At 48.1% G+C, this 12,922-nt stretch overlaps 1 protein-coding gene across 3 annotated transcripts in view; it reads right to left on the minus strand.

Annotated features, from left to right (window-relative positions):
- gpc3 (glypican 3) overlaps positions 1-12,922 on the minus strand; it is a 95,279-nt gene that overhangs the window by 12,342 nt on the left and 70,015 nt on the right. For all 3 annotated transcript variants that reach the window (XM_068582958.1, XM_068582977.1, XM_068582967.1), the window contains one exon: positions 692-905. In XM_068582958.1, coding sequence (XP_068439059.1) covers positions 692-905 — 214 coding nt within the window. The remainder of the gene's footprint in view (positions 1-691; positions 906-12,922) is intronic.

Here is a 12,922-nt window from a genome sequence, read left to right on the forward strand (position 1 = left end):
GGAAGCAGAACTGTACAGTCGGGGCTAACAGGAGCGCGTAAGAGAGCTGCAGACTCTCACGGCCCCGCCTCGCTGGAAGCGATGGCCCTGCGCAGGATTCCTGCGTTAACCCCCCCGGGTTCCTGCTCCCGCTCCCTGCCCGGCGAACCCAAAAAAAAAATCCCTGCCACAACATCTCCGACGGGGCAGGACTACTCCCTTCCGCCGTGTTTGCTTAGCTGCGCCGGCTTTGTGTCGGTCGGTGTGTCGGAGCCCCCTTCGCTCCCGCCGCCTGGCCTGTTTTCTCCCTCTGTTTGGTTTCTTTTCCTCCCGACGGTTTGTAGCTTCACTTGTTCTTTGTTTGGCTTTCGGAAAAGAGCGCGTCTGACGCGTCCGAGGGATCGGCGGGCGGGGAGAGGAGGTCGAGAGGTCGGGGTTGCGAGGCGGCTACCTGAGGAAGTCTCACGTCTCCGGCTGCATAGTGTCACGGCGGTGTCAACGTGTACAGTAGTCATGTAAACGCCGCTCTGCCTGTGTTTTGGACTGCGACCGCTCTGACTCACCGCCGCACACCGAGCCAAACCCGTTCATGCACTTACTTACCGTTTTTTTTTAAAGTAAGAAGCTGCGATTTATTATAGACCTCAACAACCTAAAAGCTCGTCCCCGACACCTCGGTGAGAGTTCTCGCGACCTTTGGTTTGCTTCTGACCTGCAAAGATGCGTAACCGCTTGCGTCTCGGCGGCGGCCCCAGCCCCGACACTCCGGTGCACTCATCGTCTTCGTCGTCGCAGTCGCCGCCTCCGCCGCCGCTCTCGAATCCGTCCTCCCCTCCGCCTCCGCCGCCGTCCCTCCACGCGTCCGGTCCGCCTTCGCGCGACCGAGCTCTCCAGCGTTTGTCGGACACGGTCACCAGCCGCAGTAACTGCGGGACAAACAGGAAGAGGTTAAAAAAAGGTAAATAACACACTCTGTGGCAGGAATGTGCATTAACGGTTTAACAAAGCTGTTAAAATAAATGAAGGGTGTCTCTTGATGGCAGCGTGCGCTGTATGATTAGAAGAGTTCGAGGGGAATTCCTGTCAAGGACTCGGTGAGCTCTAAAAGCGCTGGTATTCACCAAACCCTAATTATATTCACCAGGCAGGGAAAGACTTTTGTTATCGGTGCCAGTTGTGTTATTTCGGTCCCAACGTGATTCATTCAAAGGGGGTTTGCGGCCGTCGCTCCGTGTAATTTACTGGTAGAAAAAAGAAACAGTGGGGGCAAGCAGACCGGTGCGACCGTGTTGTTGCTGGCAAACATCCTCGGTCTTGAGTGGTTGTCTCAGGGCAACAGGGACACAATAACATCACATAACATGCTGCGTCCAATAGACGTCAAAGACCTTGAGATCTAAAATGAGAGAGGAGGATGAAAAGATGAAGGAGAAAGTATGTTAATGTTTGACATATTCAGAGGAGTCAGGATTGGAAACCTCTTCTTCAAGGGAGAACTTGATAAAAAAAGTTGCAGACAAGATAATAAATGAAGCAACAGATTAAACAATGCCGGAAAAAAACAGATAATAATATGAAGTCAGCTACAAAACATCCAACACAAGCTCTAAAACAAAGAAATTGGATATAATTCGCAGCAGAATCCAATTCCAGTTCGGCCTCCGGGCTGTAAAAGCAGTTGTTGTTCGACTGGGATATTTTCCCACGGGCTTTACAGGAGCTCGTAGCGTGTTAGTGCAAAACATACCAGAAGTGTTTATTGAGAACTGCGGTAAACTAATCAACTCATAAATAATACACAAAAAAGTCCAAGAGCTGTAACGCAAAGACGAAAAAACTGAATTCCTCCTGACAAAGTGTGAGAGGAGGGCAAAAAGAAAAGAGGACAACTTCCACATACTTCTGTTGTGTAGCTTCAGAACAATGCAGAAATAAAAACCCTTTTTCCCCTCGTCCTGTTTCCGCGGGTGAAAAACATGCGAGACAAATACACAACGGCTCTTCTCTGACCATCTTTCAGCCTCCACAACATCGCACATGATTGAGAGTCCTGCCAAGGTAACAGATGTGCTAAATTCCTCCCGCCTGCCCTCCGAGCCTCCTTTCATCTCACCGCTCTTCCTCTTTGTTTGCGCTTTTTTTTTTATTGATTTCCTTCCTATCTGCATACGTCAGCATGCATTTTTTTTTGTGTTGTTGTTGTTTTTCGGGGTTGTTTTGGCTGGCTCCGGGGGAAGTAAATTGAGTTCAGATGAGCCTGGGCTCAAGTCAGCTGCGACGTCTGCCTGAGATCAGACAATGTGTGTGTTTGTGTGTGTGAGACAAAGAGCGGAGGTATAAAACGCTGAGCTAATCACAGAATTACGTCAGTCAGATAAACAACACTGTTCCCTTCGCCCGCATATATACAAACCAGTCAATCTGGGGTTGTTGTTTTTTTTTACAAGTGACAACTTGTAAAGTTTAGAAGTAGAACACACATCACCTTGTTCTCAGACATGGCCGCCCAACAAAACCACCTCACATTTCTCAACACTGCGGCCACGCACACACACACACACACACACAAGAGGACATTTCTAAAAAGCCTGGTCACAGGACGGTTGGTCCACGGGGTCATTTTGACTCCTGTTTAAAGGCCGTCCAGTAAAGCGCCACCTGTTGAAAGAGCAGATCCCCTTAACCTGTTGAAAACTGTGGAATTTGTCTCTAGATCTCTTTTTTTCCCCTGCGTTTGAGTCGTCGTAGGAAGCCCAAATTAATTCCAATACTTCTGTTAATTGTATGTATTTGTTCAGAAAAGTCTTGGGGAAAAAATGTATATCTGCAAAGAAATCACTTTTAAAAGATGTTTTGATCCCAACTATGAACATCCAGCTTGATGTGAGCCAGATTCTCTAAAAATGCCTCCTGGAGCGGTCCCCGACTTGTTGGTTCAGGGCCTTAACGACAACCCACATACTTATGAGACACATTTTTGGAAACATTACGAGGTAAAGAATCCTAATCTCGAACAATCATCACAAGAAAACAAAACACTGGCCTGTTAGGAAGGAGTTTCAGTCAAAGAATTGTGTCGTTTGGTTCATTTTCGCGCTTGGTTTCCAGAAGGTTAAAGGCGTCACATTGCAGCAAAAATCCCAGCATGATGGAGCTTTAATGAACTGGAAACGGCACCGTGTTTGCCCCGGAAGAGCGCCGTAGATTTACCGATGTTCCCGACATTCCTTCTTATGGTCTGCGTCCTGGCAACTTGGTCGGGACTTTGGGAAAGGAAGGGGGGTGCAAACAAACACTTGGATGGAGAAGAAAAATGTGGCTCGAGGGTATTTATGAACAAAAGCTAAAAAAAGGTACCGAGGAGTGAGGACGAGGGCATTTGGGAGCAACTGTCGCGTCCCTGTTTAGAGCCTCGGTCTGCGCGAGCGCCGCCATGTGTAGCTCACCACCTGCCAGCGAAAACACGGCGACTCCCACAGACTCTGATTCACCGAGCGCTGATGTTAGAAGAAACAACACGCAAACAACAACAACTCACCGCGACGATGAGAACACGCCGCCGGTCAGGTTGTGGGTCGTTGGACAAAAAGAGAGACAAAGAGACTGTAAACAAGAGACTGGACACCCGGACGCTGCGTTTGATGCAGCCGGAGATTTCTAAACAACATTTCAACCATCGCAACCTCAAGAGTCCTCCCAAAAAAATAACATCAACACGAGAACTATCCAACAAACTGCAATGTTGTAGCAACGCTTAGTGTATAAAGACACAATGAGCAATACTATTATCATATGTTATCACATTTATCAGAGCAATAATATTATATTATCATATATTTAGCATAGCAATAACATTATATTATCATATATTTAGCATAGCAATAACATTATATTATCATTAGCATAGCGATACTATTATCATATGTTTATCATATTTCTCATAGCAATTTTATCAAATATATCATATTAATACTATTCTCATATTTTATCATATTAATACTATTATCATATTTATCCTAGCAATACTATCATATTTATTATAGCAATACTATTATCATATTATATCATATTAATACTATTATCATAGATTTATCATGACAAGACTATTATCATATTATATCATATTTATCCTAGCAACACTATCATATTTATTATAGCAATACTAGTATCATATTTCTGTGCAATACTGTTATATCTTGTAGATTTTTTAGCTTAAGTTTCTTGTAATTCTGTGTTATAATAATCTTTTCATTGTATACAATAACTGTTATTGTGCGTACGACAGTAAAAACATCTTGAACCTCCACATCGTTCATTTTACTTTAAACCGTGCTCGCATGCTAATATAAGTACAGCTGAGTATTTGACAAATTCCTCCGTTGGCTGGAATAAAAAAAGTGACCCGCGTCATGAAAACACATGTGGGAGTTGTTGAGATGTTGCGGCGTGAAGCAACCGAGCGTCTGACCAACGCCGCCTGCGGCAACGCACGAATCACGGCGCGTTTCTTGAGTGGAAAGTGTGGATCAATAGCACACGAGTGATAAATAAGAGCAGATGAACACGCAGATTGAAAAACAATAAGAAAATTGAGTTTTCGGGGAATTAGATGAGGAAGTTGGCGGCGGCGGCGTGGGGGGCGTGGCCTGAGCGCGGTGAAGCAGGAAGCCTGCACAGCGGCCGCGGCGGCGAGGAGGGAGGGGACGGACGCTTGTGCCGAAAAGCGATGCGGCGCGTTTTTGGCACGGCCGCCGCGCGATCAGGAGAGAGCCTCCATGTTCACCACGAGAGGCAGAAACCTCAAGCCGCTCTGGGCTGGAAGCTCCTGCAATTAAAAAAAAAAAGAGAGAAAAGCAAAAAGCAAAAGGAAGTCGGGAGGAAACAAATAAAAAGAGACATTTTTGCAGGAAAAATGCTGCAGTATGTTTTCCATTAGGAGAGGAAATCTGTTTTTCTCTCTCTCTCTCTCGCTCTCTCTCTCTTTTGCACAGTTTTCTCTCCCACTTTTCTCTCTCACACACACTTTTCTGTCTCTCACTCACACACACACACACACACACACTTCTCTCTCACACACACTTTTCTCTCTCTCACTTCTTTCTCTCTCTCTCTCTCGCTCTCTCACACACACTTTTCTCTCCCTCTCTTACACACACACACACTTTTTTTTCTCTCTCTCTTTCTCTCACACACACTTTTCTTTCTCTCTCTCAGTCACTTTCACTCACTTTTACACACACATTTCTCTCTCTCACACACACACACTTTCTCTCTCTCTCTCTCTCTCTCTCTCTCTCTCTCTCTCTCTCTCTCTCTCTCTCACACACTTCTCTTTCTCTCACAAACACCTCTCTCTCTCTTTCTTTCTCTCTCTCTCTCGCACACACACACACACACACACACACACACACACACACACACTTTCTCTCTCTCTCTCTCTCTCTCTCTCTCTCTCTCTCTCACACACACACTTCTCTTTCTCTCACAAACACCTCTCTCTCTCTTTCTTTCTCTCTCTCTCTCGCACACACACACACACACACACACACACACACACACACACACTTTGACCTTTCCCTCTCTCTCGGTCTCACACACTTTTCTCTCTCTCTCTCTCTCTCTCTCTCTCTCTCTCTCCTTGTGTTTTGATATTGGCATCAGTCGCCCTCTCAGGCAGCCGGACTCGTACAACATGCATCCAGGATGTCGACAGGTCGCCCCCCCCCCCTCCCCACCTCCCTTCTCCCCCCGCGTGGGGGTTCACCTCCCCTTTAAAAAAAACGCAAAAGTCACACCGAGGAAACGCGGGCTCAACAAAGTGCCAACAAAAGCCAAAACATGTGGCGGATTGCTCAACGCAGGCCAGCCCAGACAGAGACACAGCAACCGCGAGTCTGTCACCGCCTCCCACACACACACACACACACACACACACACACACACGACATGAACTCCACACGGGGGTCACTGGTCCACACGACAGCTGCAACCGAGGCCCCCGAGTTCAAGCCACTGATTGACCTGCGATGCAAACCAACCTGTGCTGATCATCAGCTGTGTGGTCTTTAAAAAAAATAATTAAAGAAAATAAATTCCACCACGAATCACTGAGGAAGCACGCAAGCTGAAGATAAGAGGAGGGGGGGGGGATATCTGAGCATAAACGTCATAACTGAGGAGAGGATGAGTAATGAAGACAGAAAGACTCACAAAAAACATTGTTCTCCTTGTCTTGGTGTGTGTGATTGGGATCAGGTGTTGTGTCCTCGCAGGACAAGTCTGGACACGCCGCTCATGACTCGGCCCAGACGGAGGAATCTGCCGCTCTGAATGTTTCCGTCAGAGCTTCGGCACATCTCGTCTGCACATCTAACCTGTAGGATTCAAGGCTTGGCGTCCCCAAAACCCCAAAAAGTGACACAGCTGAGGTGATCTCCACACACACACGCACACACACAATCACCACAACCCTGCAGCTCCCAGAGCTTTTCTTTCGTGTATTTCAGCTCCTTGTTTTGGTTTTATCGCGCTCATTTTGACTGTTTTTGGTTCACTCGTCCTTTATCTGGCAGCTGCTTTCAACAAAAAAAAAAATCCTTGCCTACCTGCACAGCACCAAACGCCACACAGAGAGAGAGAGTTAGCGAACTGACTCGGAGGATTCAGCGGCTAAAGAGACAGATGTTTCCCTCAAGAGCTGACGGACACCAGACGTAAACGGAGGGCGAGTTCAACAGGACAGAAACACGGAGGTAGAAAGCTAACGCTACGACGAAGTGGGTAAGAAATGAGTGTTTAGACAATCAGTTAAAGTCCAGCTAACTATAGAAAGCACAGCAGGTCAAAGTGCGCCAGGAGGTCCACATGTAAATGTTTACAACTCACTGGGCGTGGATGAGGACTTGACTGTTCCCTTTTTTTGTTTCTCTTCCAAGTAAGTTTGGCTGACCGAGGCTTTTGTTAACAACCCGTCTGTCTTAACTGTCTCACTGCTTGTGTTTCTTGCCTTTTTGGATTTCCTCTTCGCAGTGTTGTTGTTCCCGAAAAAAAAAGATTTAATTTGAGCGAGTCGAATCTCATCATCCCCTTTGATGGAAAAATGTGTCCGAAAAAAAAAAAAGGAAAACAATGAAGCACGAACTGTAATAAACGGAAGTTATCGTTTCGTTTTAAAAGGTGCCAAAGAAATAAAAGTGGAAGGTTTCAGTTTGTCGTCGTGTCACAGGTGTACTTCAAGCATTTATTAACCTACTGCCAAATAATGGCTGTAATTGTGTCTTAATCATCTCAGACATCTTGTTATTTTTAAATCAGAGCAGGAGCCCAGGGGACGAATAAAACACACATTTCTTTTGCGTTAAAGTGAAGGAAATTCACTTTCAATAACCCACATGGATGCCGAGCTGCTGCGCTCGTATACAGGGAATGAAATCACGGACGCTTCGGAAAGACGGACGGACACGGGAACGCCAGGAGGCACTTTTCCACGGAGTGAGTCACTGAAAGCTCCTCGGCTCGCCGTCAGGCGGCGCACCGTTTGGGGACGACGCGGCGTGCCCCGCCCGCTCTCATTGCTCAACTTATATTGAATCTGAAACATAAAGAGGGGGGAGAGGACATATGCTCTCTCATTCCTCTCTCTCTGTTGCTCTCCTCCCGGTCTTGTCTTCCTCTTTCCCTCCGCGGTGGAGTATGTCACGCAGCGGGAGACCTGCCTCAGACAGTTAATGCAGACAAGATTAATTTCCTGAGATTAATTCCAGTTGGAACGGAGCACACAGAGAGACAGAGAGCTCTCCAGTCGAGTGTTAAACTGGGCGTGTGTCCACTCCACCTTTCTTCCTAAGCCCATAAGGCTATTTCCAGATTTCTCCAGTGAATGTTTGGACTCCGTTGCCAGGGACTTTGTTCCTGTGGCAGATGAAACCCTTAAACCCTCGACATATATTCAAGATAGCAGATTAAATACACCGCTGCCGGTTCATCCTCCGCAAGAAGAAACCGCCGTGCCTTCTTTGTTTATTCCCGACATTCTCCGCTCAGATCAAGGCACGGCACGAACACACGGGGCCTCTAGTATTGAATATATCTGGTATGAGAACAATCTGTTTTGAGGCTAACCAAATGAAAATCTTGACTTATGTCTGTGAATGTGCCTGATTGTCTGCATTTGGGTTTAATAGTTTAAAAAAGTCCCATTCCTGCCCAGGCCGCCGGTTGCTAAATCAGATTACGCCCCTCAGACAATCTCTTTTTGTCCGCCGCTCGTCTTCTTTACACGTTATCGCGGCGGTTCCCAGAGTCATGTGTTGCTAAGTAAAACCCTCCGTTTCGACATCAGCAGACTGTGACGGCGTGTCCCATGATCACACCTAGCCGCGGGGCCGGCGAACGCTCGTCGGGCGGTGGTTGAGCGCATCATAGAGACGGGTGATGCACGGCCTGTGCGTGCACACGCTACACGCTGCAGCGGGCTGAAAAAAGCAGCTGTCCTGCTGCCGACTAGCTTAGCGTGTAGCTTACAGGAACACAGAGATAATGGCTTTGAGAGAGAGAGAGAGTGCTGGAAAAATAGCAAAGTGAAGCCAGAGGATCTACCCCATACTGACACGGTATGGCTCTCTAGCGAGATGAAACGGAGAGGAGCATGTGAGGGGATGATGAAGTCAGGGAGTGTTAACACTTTGACAGGTCCAAAGCGGAGCCTCAACTCCGCTGTGCCCCCCCTCGCCCCGAAGGAGCACCACCGCCCTGAACAAAAGGCAGAGGAGGAACAGAGGAGGTCTCCGACCCTCGCAGGGAGACCCTCTGATGACCTAGCAGAGACAGGAAACAGGAAGTGTGACCCCCCTGACCCTTTTTCTGGTTGGGAAAAAGGAGGTGGGGGGAGGTGTGTGGGGGGGATCCTAACATGTGACTGTGCCCAGTGACAACACAGCCAGGATGTGTGGGTCAGATCAGAGACCGCGAGCAGGAAGAGTCAGCTGTTCTGACAGTTCAACAAAAAGCAGAGAGAGAGAGAGAGAGAGAGAGAGAGAGAGAGAGAGAGAGAGAGAGAGAGAGAGAGAGGGAGAGAGACTGGCTTGAGAAAACGGAAAGTCTGGTTAGCGAGCCCGGTGCCTGGCTTGTGTGCGGCGGGGTTTTTATAAGCCGGCTGCGTGATAATTACACCCAGTGGGGTGGCAGTGGTGCGGGAGCAGAGGGGCGGAGTGGGAAGAGAGAGGCGACCCCAGCTCGGGGGCCTCAGGGCGGGGACAGGCAGCGAGGGAGGAAGGGAGGAAGCGGGGGAGAGGTGGAGGTAAGGAGGAATGGGTGGCAGTGGTAGAAGGCATGGTCGGGCCTCATTAGCAGGCGGACTAATTGGGAGGAAAAGGGCCCTCACATGCTCCAGTCTGACCTCCCAGCCAGCGGGGGAGACAGCCGGGGTGGGAGAGGGGTGTGTGTGTGTGTGTGTGTGTGTGTGTGGATTCCTAAAGTTAAGGAACCATAACTCCTCAAATCCTAACTATGCCATGAAGTCAGAAGTCTCCGGGAAAGCGCAAGCAAGGATAACATGCGTGAGCGGCGCTCTGACAGGGATGTGTGTCGACTCAACCGCCCCACAGCTCCTTGGAGGGTTTACACCAGGTGTCACACTTCATTTAAAAAAAGGACCCGCACGGCTTATCCCCGCAAACAAATCTAGCGGCGTAACAGCTCTCCTTCCTCCTCCTCCTCGGCTTCCAGGGCAGTCGTACTTCACACACATAAAAAAAAAAAGACGAGGAAGGCGAGAGGACGGACGAGGGCCCTGGAGGGGGGAGTGTATTAAATAACGCTCAGTAAATAACATCAAACAGGAGTCGGACCCTTTGACTGGAGCGAGCATAATGGCCAGGTTAGCAAGTGTAAGTTTACAAAACAGCAGGCCGAGCCCGACACCCACGGTGTCTATTAGTCTGATAGCAAGCACGCCCTGTAGGAAGAAGGAAAAAAAAAGGCCACCGCGTGTTCGCTGTGTCATGTGGCGGCTTCCATTCTGTCTCTTCTGTAATTATCACTGCGTTCATTCATGCGCGTCGACGTCTATTTTGAAGCGCCGCTGCGCATGAACCGTAAAATGCATCCGCTGCAAGTCATATTCCTAACTAACTACGCGTGTGCAAGATTAACTGCTGCAACTGTGCACAGTAAAAGCTGTCCCGACTCAAGTGTGTGAGTTACATATTAAAGAAGCGCATTCTGCAGGAGCGTGCATGCGTGCATGCGTGTGCGCGAGGTGTCGAGCGCACGCTGCCCAGGCTCCGGTGGCTCGGAGGAAGTGAGGCTGCGTGATGGAATTTGTGGCGCTCGGGATCTGGTTTATTTTCCACCCTGGATTTCTGTCCTGTACCTGCAGGATTTTCCCAGGTTCTGGCTTCAATTAGACTGTGAAGCTGGGGTGGGGGAGAGGAGGGAGACAGGGTGGGGGGGAGGTCCAGGGGTTTAGGAGAGGGGGAGGGCTTGAGGAGGGGAATGGGCGACGGCGCTGGAGTCTGTCACACACAGCTCAGCACAGCTGGGGAGCTGGAAAAGAGAAAGGCGACGGGACGGGGAGATAGAGAACGCCACGACATGCGAAGGAGGTGCAGAAATATAAACAAAAAAAAGCGTTTGCACGCACATGAAGATGTTTGTTCTCCCTTGAAATGACAGAGCACTTTTTAACAGTCTCAAATGGTATAATGGTAGAAAATGTCTTTTCATACGCGTGGTTTTCCCAACGCATCTCCTTCCCGACGAGTGTCGTGTAAGCCAAGAAAGAGGCCGTGAAGCGTATTCCCAGGAGGTCTGACCCTCCAAATGGCAAACTCATCTGACAAATGAGTGGGGAAACGCTCTGTAATCAAAAGACCAATCACGTAATTGCTCTATTTTGCCACTAGCTCAACCGTCTCCTGTGAGATTAGTTGTTCGGAGCAGGAACCCGATACTCTGGGAAGTTAAACAGATGTTGAGAAAAACAAACTCATCTCCTCCGAACGAGAACACATCACCAAGAGAGTACGCTCTAACTTTGAGAGCGCTGCCTCCGCACAAGGGAGTTTTTTTTTTAGAAGAATAAAAAAAAAAAAACGAGAGCGTTAATGTTCTGGTTGAGAAAACAGCGAGTACTTGTTGGTATCACAGGATATCTCCTGCTTGACGTCACAATCGGGGGAAAGTGCACTCTTTATCAGCTTTAACACACACTGCATATACAGCGCGCAACACTCAGACAGGAATTTGTTACACAGCATGCACAGAAATGTCTTCGGCTCCTCGCAGCCCCGTGCGCTGTTTAAAGATTTCAAGTCGAGGAGCAATAACCGACGGAGAAAGGCATTTCTCTTCCATCCATTTATAGTGCACAGTTCACTTTAAACTTGGCTGTGGCTCAGTCATGACATCAGCTGCTTCAGGCGTGAGAAAACGCTGTTTTATAAGCATGAGGCGACCGGCTCTGAGAGGGTGTTCTTTTTTTCTTTCTTCTTTTTCTTTTTTGGTGTTTAGTTTAGCCATCGCAGAGGCACAAAAGGCAAAAGGTCTCCCTGCCAGACTGTCTCCGTATCTGCGGATTCTCTGATCAACACTGACAACGTGAGAAATGACACATTTCCGCCGCATAGCTCGCCGCATTTCACAGGGCCATCGTCACGGAGCACTTAGGAGTGGAGGAATGAAACATCGGGGGGATTAAAGTTGGAAGGAAGTGGATTCTTTGGAGGGGGTCCCATGTTCCCCTCGCTGCTGGAGAGAGAGTAGCCCCTACATATACATATATATATTTTTTTTACGACATGGCCTCGCAACACTGTGGGGCTGGGACTGATTCCTGGTTGGCAAAGTGGGTCAGGACAAGCTGGAGGAGCCCATTGATTGTGCTCGCCGCTTTCGGGCCAAAAAGAGCAGAATAATGTTCATTCAAATGGAAAACGTGTGCGGGATAAAAGAGCCTCGCCGGACTTGTATTGAACCGGTTTTGTGGGCGACCCACGTCCTGAATGCGCGGCCGACGAACGTGCACAATCCTTCAATCCACGGCTCTGAACACGCCGGGAAGAGAAGACACCGTGAGACTGGATATTGTTTTTTTTTTAAGTCAGCATGGCTCTCCCCTGGTGCACCTCCAGGAACATGACACGTACCATCTCATCGTCGGTCCTCAAACACGCCGCGAACGAGCTGGGCAGACGAAAGTAATTATCTGTGAGCTGTGGCCTCCTCTGCTGTCAGATGGTTAATTAGTCTGTTTGCTTTGAGCCCTGCAACATCCAGAGCCGGTGGTCTTTTCAACATGGCGGGGAGGCGGAGACCTTGTAAAAAATGCTTTTAACTAAACAACATCACTTTCTCCAGCGCCCTTCAGAGGTTGTTTACAAGAAGCCGACTTCTTTTGCAGCTCGGACGGAGAAATACTGCGAATAGTCAATAAACATTTAGCAGGGTTATAAAGCGAGTTTAAGGGTTTCGTCTCTTGACGTCGGCCTTCACGACCGGCAGATATGTTTTGTTGTCACGCTAGCATCAAGTATCCTTGTCGATTCCTCAACAGTCTGCACAGATTCATGGTGAATCCTGATGGCTGACCTGTACATTTAGCGTCATCAGGTCAAGAGTTTGCTCTGATTAAGTGAAATATCTCAAGATGAGACAATATTTTGGAAAGAAATTCATTGTTTCCAGAGGAAGTCTCCGAGTAACTTTTTTCAACCTTCAGCTAGCGCCACCATCAGGTCAAAAGAATAGATTTGTCAACATGCTTTGCTAACACGCTAAACTAAGTTGGTGAACATTATAATAGCTTTATATTAACACCGACAGACCCACATCAACCCGTTTTGGTGTCTTTTTTTGTTTATTATTGGATAGCAAGTCAACACTACGTGCCACAAAGAAAAACCTGAAGAATAATTTGAGATGCAGCTCAGCAGTTTGTCCACGT

This window comes from Clinocottus analis, unplaced genomic scaffold (genome assembly GCF_023055335.1).
Source record: "Clinocottus analis isolate CAN_PGR_092001 unplaced genomic scaffold, fCliAna1.0.p SCAF_10, whole genome shotgun sequence".
NCBI classification, from domain to species: Eukaryota; Metazoa; Chordata; class Actinopteri; order Perciformes; family Cottidae; genus Clinocottus; species Clinocottus analis.